An 18191-nucleotide genomic window follows, 5' to 3' on the forward strand; every position below is an offset into this window, starting at 1 on the left:
GCGACCGCCAGTAGGTAATATATTATATATATATATATATATATATATATATATATATATATATAGTGAGAGAGAGAGAGAGAGAGAGATACATACAACACACATTTGGTCATTTCAATTGTTCAGGTAGCAAGCATGAACACCTGCTGGGTCACTTTCTCTGAGCTCTCTAATGGTTCAATGCAAAGTCTGAGACGTTCTTTTGAGTCTTCGGGTACATTTAGTTGTGTGCTTCCAAGTAGAAATTCAGGATACAAGCATCAGAATGCACAGTGGTATAAGCTAAAACGTCAGCAATGTTTGAACAGCTCATACCCACTAAAAGATAACTAGACAGCACTGCATTCTTAAAGCTAGACTGCCAACTCCCATACATTTTACAGAGAATACATGATACTAGACAATCACACTCCACAATGCCTTAAGTGCAACTCGGGCATAATTCCCACAAATTAGCTCCACCACTCACAGAAAGAAAACACGAAGGACCAGGAGTACATTGAAACAAGTTTTATTGTTTATCACTATCAATACACGGTTTCCCTGAAGTTTTTAATGTAAAACGTCCAGTCACATATTCTGCATCTGCCATAGAAGGCTCACAGGACCGGTCTCCACCATCCAGGCTTATTGGTGATTCCAATGTCTGTCTGGAAGGAGAAGGCTCACAATAATTGTCAGGGAGTACTTTCACACTGAATGTACGGAATTCACAACAGTCTCACCTACTAACACACAACTCTTCTCATGCACTGATAATAGCCAGTCTATCTACCTAGCCTAGCCAAAAGGAAATACTCTAGCCACACCTGGGATGCTTAAGGCACTTGTGGTTTTGGTTCTAGAAACATTGCAAATGTAAGCTAAATGTAGTTACTTATGAACTCTGACTTTTACCAAGGGTGGTATTTTTCGTCTTTCAGATGATTGCCTGACATGCGAGCAACATTCGGTTAGATGGATGTGTATGGGATGCGGTAGGTCAAATACACTGCAATACCCAAGGCACGGGTGCATGCACAGCACACTGGAATAACACTGCACGGTTATATGCTGGTTCTATCTCATTGGCTTTCCTTAGGCTCAAGTACAGTAGCCAGTTCTTTCAGTTTAGAAGAGATGGAACCTGACCTTTGACTCAACATTTTCCTGCTCATGTGGGGAAGCAAGCAGTGAGGGCTACTGTGCTGCCAATGCGCCGGTAATGCCTGCTTCTGGCAAGCTGACACTCCATCAGCATTGTGATCAGCTAAAATGCTACTACAAAAAATGAGCAAAATACATGGTCCAGACACAATGGTAATATGCTGCCAATGGATAAAAGGGGCACTACGACAGTGAGCTTTGATTAGATCTGGAATTTGGCATGATATTCATAGCATGGTCTCTCTACACCCTCGCAGTCCCAACACTATTGTCTTCTCTTATGGAGTTTGTTTCCATGACAATGCTTAAAAGATGCACACAATATTGTCCACTGTAAACAAGGATGTTTAGAAACATAGACGTAACTGTCTCACTGATCTCTGAAGTCTGTAGGCAGAATTCTTCCAGCTGGTTCTTTATCTTGTCTGACTCCTGCGTACAAGTACACAACCGGCCCAGTCCCCCAAGGCCCATTTCATAGCAAGTATCTTCCATGGAACAGCAGGTAAAATCTTTCTGGAAACAGAACCATTTCCCCAAAAAATTCTAAACCTAAAAACTTGTGGTTGGATGATGAAGCATAGTCAAGATAAGTTCATTGACTGGAGTCGTACCGAAAGCCCAATGAAACACGCAAGACTCTGTTCAACAGTGTTTAGGGACCGAGGTGGCCTTGCAATTCCTTTTATGGGTCAACAAACGAGACATGGATGTAACGGGTGCCTTTGGTGGTGGGGAGGCCTTCGTGATAGTGGGTCAGGCGTCCTGGATGCAGGAGTGCCCACCCCTTCCGGGGGGCTCTGATGGAACAGTTATATCGCAGGAATCTACAGCCTCCTCCCTGCAAAAACAAAACAGAGAATACTTAACCAAATATGCCCAGCATCTCATGTGCCCCTATCCTCGGGACAGAGGTGCTCTGGGAAGCAGTGCATTTGATCTTGTGCCCTCAAACCCCATAGGGCAGACATCAAAGTGCCACAGTACCCAGCCATTCATAAGCCACCCCGCCCATGACAAAGGAACTCTGGGAATGAGTGCTTTTGGTTTTCTGTCCCTGCAGCCCAGAGGATAAACATCATGGTACCAGTGTGTGCATCCTCTCATGTGGCAGTCCACCCAGGAAGAGAAGAATTCCAGTAATATGGACTTTGGTGCCCTCCACCCCAACTGCCAGATATTTCAGCATCAGTGTGCCCATCCTCGCCTATGGTCCTCCACCCAAGAAAGAGAAACTCTAGGAATGAGTGTATGCGGTCCCATATGCTCAGTCAGCCAGGAGATAAGACTTCAAGAGACCAGTATGCCCATCTCCCAGAAAACAGAAAAGCTCAGGTACCGGTGGGCCCAGTCTCACATGTGCCCTTTCACAGTGTGCAGCAGGCTTAAGATGAGCACAGCCCATAAATCATGTTCCCCTTTCACTGTACTAGTCGGAGCTTGTACCAGAGCTAGGACCAGTGTTTCCAATCCGTGATCTGGGACATGTGTGTACTGCCACTCATGTGCAGATCCCCACTAGTGTGGAGACTCAGGACCAGCGTGGTGGAGGGACTTTCATGGCTCAATATCCTTAGGAATAAAAAATGGGAGATATGGGTCATGCTCTTCCATACCAGAAAGCACAGTAGTGACTAGTGCGGCCGGGCACTCATTTCCCCCTTTCTACATGAAAAGGCAGCGATGAAAGCTATGTGATTCATTTTGCAATCCGCCCCCCACCTCCCACCCCACTTTATTGCTGAGAGTGGTGTGCCAGATCTCACATATCGCCCTCCATGGGACAGAGCTCCCACCAATGTGTTCCATCAGTCACAGGCACTGTCTCAACAGACAGTAGAACCAATATGCCCAATTTCTCATGTCTCCACTTGAAAGAGCAAAGCTGGAACCAGTGTGTCTCATCATTTATAAGCACCATCACATCTGACATGGGCAACTCCCTCCATAACTTTTGATGCTTAGGCGTTGGAAGATGAGTGTAAATAGATCCATGAAGTATTGAGTAAATGAGTGTAGATCTGAAACTGGACCCCCAGGAAACAGCAGGGCAAGAACAGACACTTACCTCGTAGTCAATGCCAACACTGTTCAGAGCAATATTAATGGTAAAGGTGGAGGCGTCGTGATGAGGCATGAGCGATGGCTGCTCATCTGGTTTGTACCGGACAACAAAGGCCAAATCAAACATACACTGTGGAAAATCAAGCAGAATAAGAACTCAAAGTGTGCACAGTAGGTGAAGAACCTCCTGCTTGCAATGCTACATAAAAACAAAACTATACAAGATGACTACAGTACACATATGAGCTACAGTGTCCTTGAGTAATCGAAGCATTACCTTACACTATACGTCTATAGTCCCTAGTGCTCCCTTGCTTCCCAGCTAGGTTTAAGGTATGCAAATACCATACATGCTAGTATGAGATATGCTACGCCTCTCTGCTAATTTAGTACCGCTAAGCGGTGGTGGTCTGTCATGGTCCCAAGTGTAAAGGTACCCTGGCCTGACATACTCTGAGATGTGGTTTTCAATGTCATGTGTACATACTTAAGGAGGACAGGACTGCCCAAGTGGGTGTGAACGCGGATCTCTTCCTTCTATTATTCCTGGTCTTAAGCATGAACTTATGGAGTCTGCTAGGTGTTCCAAGGTAAGCACGTGGGAGGAATAGGGAAGGTTTATATCCTGTCTGCCACTTTCATATATTTAACCCAACAATGCCAATTTTCCAGTTCTGAGCCTCTCTTATCAGTCATGCTGTCATTGAATTTGCAATCTTGCTTCCCTCTACTTACTTACATACAGGATGGTGCTGTTTTAAACGCTAAGGGCCAGATGTAGGTAATCCCAGATTACCGATTCTTAAATAGCGAATCATACCGATTCGGTATTTAAGAACAGGCAAATGGGATGTAGGTCATTTTTCTTAGAAAATTACCGAATCGGTAAGTTTCGGTAATTACCGAATCAGTATTTACCGATTCGGTAATTGCCATTTATTCCTATGGCCCTGGAGGCCCATAGGAATGAATGTCAATTACCGAATCGGTAAATACCGATTCGGTAATTGGGGGAAACATTGAAGGGTGGCAGGGTGTCACTTTGACACCCTGTTGCACCCCTCAATTGTGTATGGGTGCACATGTTGCAGACATACATGCCCTAAGGGCATGTATGTCTGCCACATGGCACTGTTGGAAAAGCAAAAAAAATAATGCTTTTTCAAAGGTTTTCATTATTTACCACCAACTTGGTGGTAAATAATGAATCCTAAAATGGGAAAATCACTCATTTGAGTGCTCCCTACATATCAGGATTCGGTAATTTACTAAATCGGTATTTAAGAATTCGGTAATTTACCAATTCCTTAAATTACCGATTCGGTAAATTACCGAATCCTTCTTTTTTAGCCTCCTACATCTGGAAAGCCTATTACCGGTCGGTAATGGCCGATTTCCTCCGGAAGCTCCCACCTTTGGTCGCCATCTTCTGATTTTTTTTCTTGTCTTTGTGTTATTCTGGTTTCTCTTATTTTTTAAAGTCTTTTCCATTTTTAAAACCCTTTCCTTGTGTCTCATCTTTCTGGCGGAGGAGAGTGGGTTAGCTAGTGAATCCAGAAAGCATTCAAGCTGCAAAACTACACCGACAAGTAAAAAAAAAATATGTTTTGCAGCGTGAATCTTTCTGGATTCACTATGCTGTGCATAGAATTCGTAGCGGTTTGTCCTTATTGTGGTGGCTGGATGGAAGATGAGCACTGGTTACTGAATATGTGTTGTAATACCTTCTGTCCCACTCGCGCTTCCTTGTTCATTTGGACATCTACACAATAGTGCTTAGTGAATGTGTGCACTGAAGACCATTTTGCAGCTTGGCAAATGTCTTGAATTGGTGTATTGGCTAGAAACGCAATTGTTGCTCCTTTCTTCCTTGTTGAGTCAGCATGAGCTGCTCCTTGTAACAGCTGCCCTGCTTGTTTGTGGCATAGTTGTATGCTTGTGCAATCGATCATGCAATGGTATTTCTGGTAACTAGTTGTCCCAAAAAACTACTGGTGAAGGAAACAAAGAGTTGCTTTGTCTTTCTGCACTCCTTTGTCCTTTCTATATAGTGCATCACAGTCCTCCTGGAGTCCAGTGTGTGCAGCTCTCTTTCTGTACTTGTGGTTGATTTTTGGAAAAAAATAGGTATTTGGATTGTTTGGTGATGTTTAACTGAGACACCACCTTTGGCATGAAGTGTGGGTCTGTTCTCATTACAATTCTATCACTTTGTATCTGCAGGTAGGGCTCTTAAAGCGTTAGCGCCTGCAACTCACTTACTCCTCATAGTGATGAGATAGCCACTAAGAAGGTCGTCTTTAGCGTGAGCATGTGCAGTGTAGCCTTGTGATTTGGCTGAAATGGTGCCTTCATCAATTGAGTTAGCACTACGTTGAGGTTCCATGCTGGTGCTGGCATTCTGTTTGGAGGTGCAATTCTCTTCGCTCCTTCTAGAAATATTTTTACCACTTGAGAAGTGAAGAATCTTTTCCCTGTTTCTCCTCTTGTGTAAGCCACTATCGCCGCTAAGTGTACCCTTAGGGATGTGTAGCTTAGTTTACGTTGCAGTGGATGTGTTAAGTATTTTAGTACTGTTGACTCCCTTGTGATTTTTCTTTGCAGTTTCTCCCTAATGCACCATTCTGAGAATCGTTTCCACTTTGCTACATAGCATTTACTTGTTGTAGGTCTTCTTGCCTCCTTGAGCACTGCCATTGTGCTTTCCGGTAGTTTGAGGTGTGCAAACTCTAGCTCTTCAGGAGCCATGCCACCAGGCTGAGGCTCTCTGGCTCTGGGTGTAGTACCCTTACGTTCTGCATTGTTAACAGGTCCTTTCTTGTGGGTAACCTGTGTGCTGGTGCCTGCACCATCTCTACTATTTGTGAGAACCATGACTGTCTGGCTACTGAGGTGCTGTTAATATCAGGGACATGTTGCTGATCCTGCATTTGTTGAGTAACCTGTGTATCAGTGGTATCGGGGGAAAAGCGTATGCAAATGTCTTTGACCAAATTATCCATAGCGCATTCCCTTGTGACCGATGGTCTGGTTGTCTGGATGCGAAGTGTTGTTAATTTGCATTTTGGTGTGTTGCAAATAGGTCTATTTGCGGTGTACCCCACTTCCGGAATACTTTCTGTAATTCCTGTTGGTGGATCTCCCATTCGTGGGATGCGGACGTCTGCCTGCTGAGTCTGTCTGCTTCCACATTGTCCTTCCCTGGGAGATGTATTGCTAGTAGGTCTGTTTTTAGAGGAATGGCCCATGTCCATATTTCCTGTGCTAGCCCTGATAGTGCTACTGATTGTGTTCCTCCTTGTTTGTTGATGTAGAACATGGTTGTGGTGTTGTCTGTCTGGATCAACACCTGTTTCCGTACAGCTCCTTCTGAAAGGCCTTTAAGGCTAGGAACACAGTTTTTAGTTCAGGCTAGTTGATGTGCTTGACCGCATCTTGTTGCGACCATAGCCCCCTCACCTTGAGCTTATTCATGTGTGCGCCCCACCCCAGCTGGGAGGCGTCCTTTGTGATGGTCACTGTTGTGTGAATGGTTTCCCCAGTGATATGTTTTCCTTGTTCCACCACGCTATTTCCTGGTGCACTGTGTGTGTGACAACCACTAGATCTTTCCAACTCCCAGTTGCCTGTGACCATTGCTGCTGTATCCATTCCTGCAATGGTCTCATGCGGAGTCAAATATTTTGGACTAGGTGAATACATGACGCCATCATTCCCATCAGCTTGCTCGCCGTCCTCACTGTCAGAACTTGCCCCTAGCGGTAATGACGTGTTTCCTTCGGTATTACCAATGTTCTCTTCCTGTCTAGGAACACTTTGGCCTATATGGTGTCGATCTCTGCCCCTAAGAATATCTTGATTTGCTCCGGTTCTGTTGACGATTATTCCCCATGAATTGAGAAAACCTGTTGTGTCAGTGTTAGTATGACATCTTGGATGTGCTGCTTACATTGGCTGTACGAACTTGTCTTTACGAGCCAGTCATCGAGAGAGGGGTATAAGTGTATTCATTGTCTTCGTAGGTGTGCTGTGACAGCTGCTAGGCATTTTGTAAATACCCTTGGTGCGGATTTCAGCCCGAATGCCAGTACTGTGAACTGGTAGTGGTTTTGGTTGATCACAAACCTTAGTAGGCGTTTGTGTTTGTGGTTGATGGGGATGTGTAAGTATGCGTCCTTTAAATCTATAGTTGCCATGAAATCCCCTTGTTGAAGTTGTGGTATTACCTCTTGTAGGGAAGTCATCTTGAACCTTTGAGTCTTTATGAATTTGTTCAGGAACCTTAGATCTAGGATAGGTCTTAGTGTTTCGTCCATCTTTGGCACCAGGAAGTAACTTGAGTAAACCCTTTGTGGAGTGTGTCTTGCTTCTTGGTTTTCTGTTTGGAGGTTGCTTTTCTAGCTCTACACAGTATCCGTATTGTATGATGTTTAGTATCCATTTGTCTGATGTGACCTTCCTCCATTCCTGGATTAAGTCTAAAGGAATTAGAAAGAATTGTGGAAGAAAACCAAACAATTTAATATACAGTTTTATGATGATGGTTTTTAAGATGAGGATGATGTTGTGGTGCAGCATTTTTTTGGATAGGTCTTTGTTTTTATTAAGTGTAGATTAATGAACGAAGATTCAATTTTTTTATATATATTGGATGCTTTAAGTAATGTAATGATATTATATAGTGTAATGGTTTTAAAAGACCGAACATTTGAATAAATTTGACTTTGACTTTGAAGTCTCTTATTCTGCCCCCTACAGGTGTTGTGTGTTCGAGGTACTGCTTGTCTTTGAACGTTCGGTTGCAGTTCTTCCTTATATCTCTCTGCCCACCCCGAGGAGTTGCTAGGGTGGGTGTTGGTTTCCTGGTGAAGTCACTTGGATGAAGGCTGTTGGCCTCCTCTTCGTGTTTGTGCTCAGCCGTTTGCACGCCCTCGAAAGGACTGTCCCCGGGGCTGGTACTGCCAGTTCTGCTGCTGCTGGCCTTGGTTGTTCCCTAGGTAGCCTTGCTGGAACATCTAGAGCGATGTGGTAGGCACGTTGCCTCCCCTACCACCTGGCCTTCTTGTGGGTGTACCCCTTCTCATTCCTCTGAGCTGCACCGCTCCCATGGACCTTGCTGTCTCGTTGTCCTTCTTGAGCTGCGTTAACATGTCGTCAACTGGTGTGCCAAACAGTTGCTCTCTGTTAAAAGGTGTATTCAGGATGTTGTTTTGCACCTCTGGCTTGAACCCAGAAATTCTGAGCCATGCATGTCTTCTCTCGGTCACTCCGATCATCATTAGTCTGCTGGATGTTTCTGCAGCATCCAATGCTGATTTTAAGCATGTGTTTGCCATGCTTTTGTCCTCTTCTACCAGGTGAGCTGCTCTTTGTTGGTACTGGTCTGGTAGATGCTTTAGGAGTTGCCCCACTTCCTACCAGTGTTGGCATGCATGCCTGTTGATGAGTGCGTTGGAGTTTGCGATGAGCCAATGGATTGCCGTATTTCCCTCCACCTTTCACCCTGAGAGATCCATCCTCCTTCTCTACTTGCCTGAAGGTGGTCCAGCATATTAGTGGGTACATCAGCCCTCTTCCTAGCTGTTGCTGCAATTATGGAGTCGGCTGGTACAGACCCTTGGATGTATGCTGGGTCCTTTGATGAATGTTTATACTTCTCGATTCTTGACTCACAGCCTTGCATACTGCTGGTTCCTTTAAGGCCTCTCTTCCCTGATCCAGCACACTAGAGAGCATGGGCAGGAATTGGCTCCTGGTTTGTTGAGGCAGTAGAGTCTCCAGAAGGAAACATGGCTTGGGCTTCTCCTCTTCCATTTTCCCTCCATACATCTGTGCAGCCTTTTGGACGACCATATTGTAGATTCCTATGTCGTCTGGCAGCGAGGGCCTCGAAGGGTAAGTGCCTACCCCTACTTCTGGAGATTCGGCGTCAATCTTGCCATTTTAAGTCTTGTGCCTCAGAGAACATCGAGTCCTGGTAGGATTGCTGATCCTCCTCACCATCGCCCTCGAAACAGTAGACTTCATCCTCCTGTTCCTCGACCGGTTCAGGCGTTTTCGGCGGTTCTGTGTCCTCGTCTTCTCTTTCGACTTTGAGCGCGGGTTTTGGCAGGATGGTGTACTGGCTCATCTTCTCGTCGAAGTCCCTTTTCTGCTGCAGGATGCTCGCCATTTTGGCCTCAAGCCTCCTCTTCTTCCTCTCCATCTTGGCAGCATATTCGGAGTTGAGGGTTGGAGCACCTCACTTCAAGGCCATCGACGGCGATGTAGGCCCATCCTTTCTCTGCACCGAGGTGTTCTTTTCGAGGGCAACCTTCAACGATCTTGGTTTTTCGAAGGCTTTTGCCGATTGGGAGTCCTTTTCGAAGGATCCGCTCGGCTGACAATCCTTGGTTGCTGTTGCCTTCATCGAGTATTTCGGCGGCAATGCTCCCTTCGAGGACTTAGCTTCACTCCAACGAGTGTCGCTCAGGGCTTTAGCTTCACCCTTTTAGATATCGCTCAAGTGTCTAGATGTCGATGACTCCCTTTCCTCCTTCGATGTCTTCTTTAGGACCTAGACGACCGCGCATTCCTACGGTCCTTCGGCAATATTGTCCTCCTCTCCATAGGACGGGCCCATGTCTTGGAGCGATAGAGGTGGCCCCTGCCCCTGCATGCTGTGGTTCGCCTTTCGCTGCCTCTCCCTTACTCTGAGGGTCTTGGGAGTGAAGGCCGAGCATGAGTTGCTGTCTTCCCTGCTGTGGCCGAGCAGCAGGCAGAGGTTGCAGACTGGATGCTGGTCCTTATGGGCGTATTTGTGGTGACACTTGAACGGTGTTTTGTCCATCCCGCGCTCATGGAGCCCCCTGCGAGTGAATTCTCCGTAGAACGTCGAGAATTCGGTTGAAAACCTTCTCCCTCGTCGTCCCGGTTACCTGACCTGTAGTCCGATGTAGTTGTAAACTTGATTTTCGTTGATTCCTCTTCCAAAACTCTGGAACTCTCAGGCAACAATCCAGACCCAACTGCAGAAAAAAGAATCTGAAGATGGCGACAGAAGGTGGGAGCTTCCAGAGGAAGCACGTTGACATCACGAAGGACACCAAATGGTGGTATGTCGACGCCCACCTGGGCCACAAAAAAAAAAAAGAGAAAAGAGACTACAATTCCGGACCCAATCACTAGATGGCGCTGCAAAACCTTTTATGGCCAGCTGGGAACAAGAAGACAACATATTACCTTGTGTAGCTCTAAGTCACAGGTGATGGCTCTGAAGACTTTGTCCCTAATACATTTTAGGGTTCTGTCACTAGACTCGTACACGCGCCTCATTATTTCATGCTTTGGTGGCCTTGTGTCCAAGCCATCTTCACTACCTCAAGACAAATCTCACCTTGGTGTAATATCCCGGGTATCTTGCTTCTGTCATTGGCCCAATATAATCCAAAAGGAACTTCTGCCACTCACGCTCAAAGCCAACCTGGTTCATGTGGATGTCGATGGTCGGAACATTCTCATACCCACCCTGAAGCCTTTGGTCCTGAAATAAAAACAAACACTGTGAATAGAAGAGCTAAAAAAAACTCATAAAATAAGACTGCCTTCTTCAGTCTCCTGATGGCAGGACTAAGCAAAGCACAAACATTTATACAATGATGAATGATGAATGATGAATGCAGTACAATATCAGAGTCCTAAACCCACAAATCCACTTAGGCTCTACCCCAGCCACTACAGGACAGGAGTAGGCCAGGCATATGTACTGATAACAGGATTAGCATCTTGTGTGGAATGCAGAGAGTGGCTCAGCCAATCAATGTTTAGAATGAGGGCACACACTACTGTCAGGTTCCTGTATTTTAAATTAGATGAGTGACAGGGGACATATGCTAGTAAATCCAGACCTGCTCCCAATCTAGCCAGTAGATCGCAATAGACAAAATATATGATCTATTTAGGGCTTTAAGAGGGATGAAAAAACCGGGGGTGGGTGGGGGGACTGGGTTAGGTCTCTCAAGAGGGTGTGGCCGACGTAATTAAGCACGTGGCTTAAGAAAACCTAAGCTAAAAATCTGTAATGAGCATAGAGTTTTTTGCTGCTTCTGTCATTGCATCCAGATATATAACACCATAAATGATATTACACCTACAACAAGCCAGGACTATTGACTTTTGCAGTGGTTGTTAGTTGCATAAGAGAATAAAGCAACAGCTATGGCTTTGTTGTATAGAATATAGAAAATGCTTCACTACTGAAATGATGAGACTGTGAAAGAACTATAAGGAGATAAATTATACCAGATGCGGGTAAAGGGTGGTACTGCTGCAGAGTTAAGATTTTATTTTCATCCTCGGTGTGAGAAAAAAATGGAGAGCTAGATAGGGATCCGTCTCAGCACCTGTTTGTTGCAGAGCACCGGCAGGACCAAGCCCACTTAAAGCCAGGATTCATTATTGGTAGTTCTCAATCTTCCAGTCTCTAGGGCACACAAACTCAAGCAGAACGTTTCCTCACGAAACCTTGAGGAAGTTTATGTCTTTTTTTGTTTGCCATAAATTGAGGTGTGGTGCCACTAAAGTGGAATCGAATTGTAGCTGTGGAAGTGAGGGCTGGTAGAATATGATAGTGCTTCGTACACCAAAGCACAGCACTTTGGTGAAAAGATAGCGGACCAGTTCCTTTCATGCAAATGATTCCATGAAAATGAAATGGTACTTAGAAACAGGTGGGCCTCACACCGCAGTCTTTGTCTGAGGGGGATTTATTTGTTTTGTTTAATATGTCTTTATTAGCATTTAAAGTATTGCATTGAATGAACCATACATTCATATAGATAAATAACAACGCTGTAGTTCTTACAACAATCATGGATCTCGTGGTGCACATACATGACGGTGTGTCTGAGGAGCAGACGAACACATCGGGCTGGATTTCCGGTGGTGGGGTAGCACAGTCCTCTGTCATCAACTTGTTACGCTTGTGTATCGACAAAGGCATAACACCATCAAAGCAACGATAAAGCAAGAACAAAAACAAGAACTAATTACGCTGTAGGGGTGGCAAGTGGGTGTGAGGATAAAATGCCTTTGAGGATTACTATATACTGGGGGTGGAGCAGTGTATCGATGTGAAAAGAGGGAAAGAACTCCGAGGCAGATAGACAAGTGTGGGGGCGACCACACATGGGCAGAGTGGCAGCCCCGACTCGCCCCTTGGCTGGGTATGAACGCCCTCAGGAGCGGCGCGTCTTAGTCTCTAGTAGCGTTCAGTGGTCCTTGGGGCCATCTATTTCGGCAGTCAATTTGAGCACATATATGTCTCAAAGCGTTGCAACTCCAGATCCTTCCCGTCGTCCAGTGTCGTAAGCAATGTCGTATGCTTACACCACTACCTACATTGGTGCCACCTGGAGCCAGCATGTTACATATGGGGGGCTGTGATCAATGATCAATAAATGACACACATAACTCAATAAAGAGATCATATACACACTTGGGATCTATTTTGGGGCTCTAAGGAAGCCAGAAGGTACTGATCCCGCAAGAATACTAATCACATAGAAGTACGTATTGCTGTGTATAGGGTGAAGAGAAGAGAGAATGAATGAATGAAGAGTGAGTACTATGTAGGAGAAGGGGGGAGAGTTCCCTCAGGACAAGAACCCTCATTCACTGTTAGGTGACATGCTCCATCATATGGGTTCCCTCCTCACACTGTAGTTTGGGCTACGACTCCCAAGGGGAGGAGCAGAGGTGTTTTCTCAGAAGATGAGCGTTAGTGTACAGATGAATGAGGGGCAGAGTGCAAATAGAGTGATAGTGTGTGGTTTAACAATGTCTACCGAGTTCACTGATAGTTTATTTGGTGGTTACAGTGACATAGTTAAAAAGCAAGAGGATTAGGGATTCAACAGATATACCCTAGTTCATAAGGTCAACATGTTTCTGCCAACAGGTATTCGTGAGGACCTATGTTTTTCAGTCACTCTGCAATTGTGAAAAGCTGAAAAAGAGAAATATACAAGCTACCACTGGAGCTGTGTGGCCCGGTGTTCAACATCCCTCTTCTAATCAGAGGGGTACGTAAACTGTGGAGAAAAGGTCAGAATAGAGTCATTACTTCCATATCATAGTACCCCCAGTTCTCCATTCATGTAACTGTATTGTCTCTGTCCAGCATCGAAAATGTATTGCCGGGAGGAGCCCTTGCGTACCCTGGAGGGAGGAGGGCGGGGGAATACAGAGAGATTCTCCCCTGTATAATGAACATAGGTAAGGTCTCCCCACCGATCCCAGGAGCTTGGGAGGCCCTAAGCATGGCTGGGGACAGGGAGTTGAAAAAATCTCCCTGGACAGTATTGGGAGCATAGAGGGATACCACCGACAAGGTCTATCAAGCATCCCCTCTAATAATACAAAGAGGCCCCTTGGGACTATGAGAGCACTACTGTGTACAAAGGGTACCCCTGGAACTATCCAGATGAGGGCTTCCCTCATACAAGCCGAGTACCCTGTCCCAAAGACCTGACCATTCCATGGCCAGGCCACCTTCTCCAGTTCCCCGGGCATGAGACCCATCTCTTGAATGCACACGATTTGTATGTGCCTATGTCTCAGTACGCATGAACCCGGTGTTCCCGCAAGGGTGTCACCATTCCCCTGAAGTTCCAGGTTAGTGAGTTATAGGTTGTAGCCATAATATAGTCAAACACCGCATCTGTCTCCTTGGGTCCCCCCCAGGCCACTCCCCCTTCCCCATTGGCACCCCATCCCAGTGGTACAGAAACCTGTAACTGTAACAGAACCACAACTCCCACAGCACAGGCTTAAACGCTAACAGGCATCATGCCATAACACCCCATACACAGTGTCAATCTACAAAATCTTGAACCAGTGATAACAGTGTCCTTACGTAAGACTACAGGAAGGGGGCCCAGAAAAGCACCTATGTATCCAAAGTTTGTATAAGAGCCCCAAAGTGCACAAAGTCAGAGTCAGAGTTTCAGTGAGGTATGCTCCTGGTGAGCTACCTGGGCCTACTAAACCCCGTCTGGTCAGAAGAAGTTCAGATGGTATCAACCCACAGCACTCACTACCACACCATCGTCACTGGTCTGGCTTCTCCTTCCGAGGTGAACTGTCCAGTGTGCTAGTGATGTTGACTTCCGTGATGGCCGAGTATGGAGCCCCAAGCCTTGATTTCAGACCTCGTATCTGATTGCACCAGGCAGGGAGACCTCCACCACCACCTGAGCATGTTCACTAGCTGCCTGTTCTTCCATAGGGCATGATCGTGGGTGACGGGCCTGCAATGTCAGACTTTCCCCTGAACCAGCTCAGCAGATCATCTCTCTCGGCCCCAGGCAGATAATCTGCTCCCTTGGAACACAACCACACCCAGGCCTCCTCTGGCAAAAAAAAAAAAGAATTTGGTCTTTTCCCCCCTTCACCACACGCAGCCACGCAGGGAAGAGCAATGCATAGGATATTCCCACGTTGTGCAGCTGCGCCTTGACAGCTCTGAATGTACTGCACCTCTTTTGTACTTCCACAATGTAGCCGTTACAGGATTTCCATTTTAGGTCCAGGGGCCCTTTGCTCGGAACATCTACAGCAGGAGGTCCCTGTGTCTGTAATTTAAAAGGCGAGCTATTACTGAGCACAGCAGGGGCCACCCCGGATTCCTATGCACTCATATAGTGGATACAAATTTTCAGATGCGAGCCGCTAAGACCATGGACATCAGTCCCTCCTCCAAGAAGAGTTAAATATTGGGGCTCTCTGTTCATTCGGGGAACCCCAAGAAGCGTACATTGTTGTGTCTGGAGTGCCCCTTAGTGTCCTCCGCTCAAACCTTCAGTTCCCGTACTTCCGCTTGAAGCGTTTTCAGTTTGTCCTGCATGAACACCATGTGGTCAATGAGGAATCCACCTCATCCACTATGTCTGAGTTTAGCATGGTCTGCCTGCAACAGCCCAATTTCTATTTGTATTTCTCCCAACTGAGGCTCTATCACAACTTTAGAGTCACAGATAGCTTGTGACACCTTGTTGAACATCCCTGTGTGTTTCTCCAGAGTAGTTTTCAGCTGGCGGATCGGGTCTGCCGGAGTGGGGGAAAGCACCAGTATTTCCATGATAGATTTAGAGGGTGGGGGTTTGGTGGTCTTTGGCCGGACCATGCCCCGTCTGGAGCAACTTACTGTCTCGTGGTGCACCAGTCATAAAGGAATGGGCAAGAAGGACCAGGAATTTCCACCAATAGGTGCAGCGGACCCTGTATCCCAGGAATTTCCCTGGATGGGGCGCGTATCCCTAATACTTTAATGCAGTACCTAATAGGCGCACTCCTCCAATACAACAGTATCAGGGGTCAGCCGCCAAGACCCGTAACCTTCTTGGCGATTTGCCTTGAGCTTCCTCACTGGTACCACCCTTGCAACCATGGGACACAGTTGGGGGCCAGCGTTTCTTCCAGAGAACAGTTACGCTGCAGTGTATCGGCCCAGTAGTGTGCACCCTCACATCACAGGTCTTTGTCAAACAGATGAAGTTTCAAAGCAAAGGTTTGGAAATAGCACAGTCTTCACCCTCCAGGCACCTTTCATTGTGTTGGAGCAGTGGGGGCCCGCATCAAGCACAGAAACCACCACTAAGCCCTCTCAAGGAAGTTAAACAGGGAGAAGTAAGCCCCTAAAGGAAGGGGGTACGGCACTGCAGGCAGGCTAACCCATCAGCGTAGGCAAGATCAACGGTGTGGAGCCCTTCTCCAACACAGCAGCTGCCCTTAACTCATGCCGCCGCTCGGCACTGTGCAGGTTTGCAAAGATTGGCCTGAGCCATCCCCTGGGACAGTCAGCTGGTATTGGATCACAAGTGTCTCTAGGGCAGGGAGATGCATCAGCCGGGCACCGAGACCTCCGTCGACACTCCGCGGGCCGTAACCATCTACTGAATCAGCTGTCCTCGGGCCACAGCTAATGCCCAGGGGAGCAGGAGACACCTCACACCAATTTGAGGTGTTGGTGGGCCCCCAGCAAAGGATCCGTACTCAACGCCATTCTCTGAGGGGGAGTTTTAAAGGAGACATCCCTTCACTTCCATTGTTCCTGCTGACTATCAAAACAAATGTGAGAAATTGAAAAAACACATTTGTAGTCCAAAGACTACATCCTCTCTCAATAAAAGCCCAACATTTGATCAACCAGGTAGGTAAGCAAAGGATTAAAGAATAATATTTGTTCAGTATTTATTTAATTTTATACTACATTTACAGTGCACAAAAAACTAACTGCAGCAGCAAATCAAGTTGCCATTGGAAAGACCAACAGAGAAACTAACTGAAAATACTGCAGTCATAAATTTGTATAAGATCACTAAAACAATACCTAATATAGTACACCATACGGATCATATAGAAAACCATCATTGACACAGCAAGTTGTTCTGGCTTTTGTTCAGTGTAAAGATGTTTACCAAGCTTGAGTAACACATACAGATCAGGCACATCAATGGCAGCAGCAGCAGGGCAAATTACCTTCACAACCTGAACCCAGCACGCAAACATCTGTAGTGACATGGGGGTTATATAAGACTATGGTCTCCCAGTAAGTTGTCCTTTGTGCTGGGTGGACATTACAGAATGCATATTCCTGTACTCCGCAACCCCACCATGAAACCTGCCTTATCAGTTTTGTAGCTGAAGGTTGAACATGGGAATGTGCTTCATAATAGGGCTGCTAGCACACCTGGGCATAGGCCAAAGCTCAGGGTGGAGCACATAGTTTTAATAGAAAATAATTTTTCATGAGGGTTCCCGATTGCAGAGAGAAAAAATATTTAAAACTGTCTAAGTGGGTGCACCTATTTTTATTTATTATGGGGTCCCCTTGGCGGTGGGTACAAAATGTAATGAGCGGGTATATCGGAGAAGCTACATCTCCATTACCCAGTCTGCATGTATCAACATGTTTCAGCCTATTCCAAATGCCCTGCGGAGTCACTGGCCTCCAACAGGATACAGATCCCTTATTTAAGTCCTGATCCATCCTATTTTACTTGACTAAATGGTAAGGATAAGTATATGGCAATACTTACCTTTAGTAGACACACTCAGGATGCGTACTTGAGTATCATTATTACTGCTCCAAACTCAGGGCCAGAGTCGGAATGTCGCCCTATATTCACATTTTCATCAAGGTACGGCGTCTCTGTCCATGCCACTGTGCACCCTCCTATGTCGGGATCTGTATCCTGAAGAAGGCCAGTGACCCATAAGGGCGTTTGGAAGCGGCCCTATGATGAAGCATAACTCACAAGATGATGGACGGAATGTTGCACAATTGCAAAACATTCACCCCCAGTCACAGATCTGGGTTTAATCCATCATTATTTTGCTCACCAAGCCACCCCAGTTCAGACACGGCCATGTGCAAATCAGTCTTGACCCTGTGCCTCATAGGAACAGTCCAGGCCGAACTGCCAAGGCATGTCTTCCCTGGACCGGAATCAAGCATCCTAGGACCAGTTTCTGGCTATCAGCCGTCTTCAGCCAGGATAGCTTGACTCCAGTGGCGTAGTGAGCACGTGACCCACGTCTGGGCATACCCTTCCACATAGGGTGAACAGCAACACACACAAGATGTGACGGAATGTTGCACAATGGCAAAATATTCATCCCCAGTCACAGATCTGGGTTTACTCCATCGTTATTTTGCTCACAAAGCCACCCCAGTTCAGACATGGCCATATGCAAATCAGCCTTGACCCTGTGCCTCATGGGAACAGTCCAGGCCGAACTGCCAAGGCATGTCTTCCCTGGACCGGAATCAAGCATCCTAGGACCGGTTTCTGGCTATCAGCTGTCTTCAGGGAGGATAGCTTGACTCCAGTTACGTAGTGAGCACGGCATACACTTCCCACATAGGGTGAACGGCAAAACACACAAGATGATGGACGGAATGTTGCACAATGGCAAAATATTCGCCCCAGGCACAGATC

At 46.3% G+C, this 18191-nt stretch overlaps 1 protein-coding gene across 2 annotated transcripts in view; it reads right to left on the bottom strand.

Moving 5' to 3' along the window:
• Positions 1–495: 495 nt before the first annotated feature.
• The window catches only part of PLOD1 (procollagen-lysine,2-oxoglutarate 5-dioxygenase 1), a 66872-nt gene continuing 49176 nt past the window's right edge, over positions 496–18191 (bottom strand). Inside the window, exons 17-20 of one of the 2 annotated variants that reach the window (XR_015295867.1) lie at positions 10586–10732; positions 3215–3340; positions 1413–1987; positions 496–1354 (exon numbers count right to left, since the gene is read on the bottom strand). Coding sequence is in view for 1 of the 2 variants with exons in the window: in XM_086921287.1 (XP_086777413.1) it covers positions 1832–1987; positions 3215–3340; positions 10586–10732 (429 nt within the window). In the remaining variant the exon portion in view is untranslated. Of the gene's footprint in view, positions 1988–3214; positions 3341–10585; positions 10733–18191 lie in introns of both variants that reach the window. The other variant, XM_086921287.1, reaches the window with a different exon arrangement.

This window comes from Lissotriton vulgaris, chromosome 5, assembly GCF_964263255.1.
Source record: "Lissotriton vulgaris chromosome 5, aLisVul1.2, whole genome shotgun sequence".
In the NCBI taxonomy this organism is placed as follows: Eukaryota; Metazoa; Chordata; class Amphibia; order Caudata; family Salamandridae; genus Lissotriton; species Lissotriton vulgaris.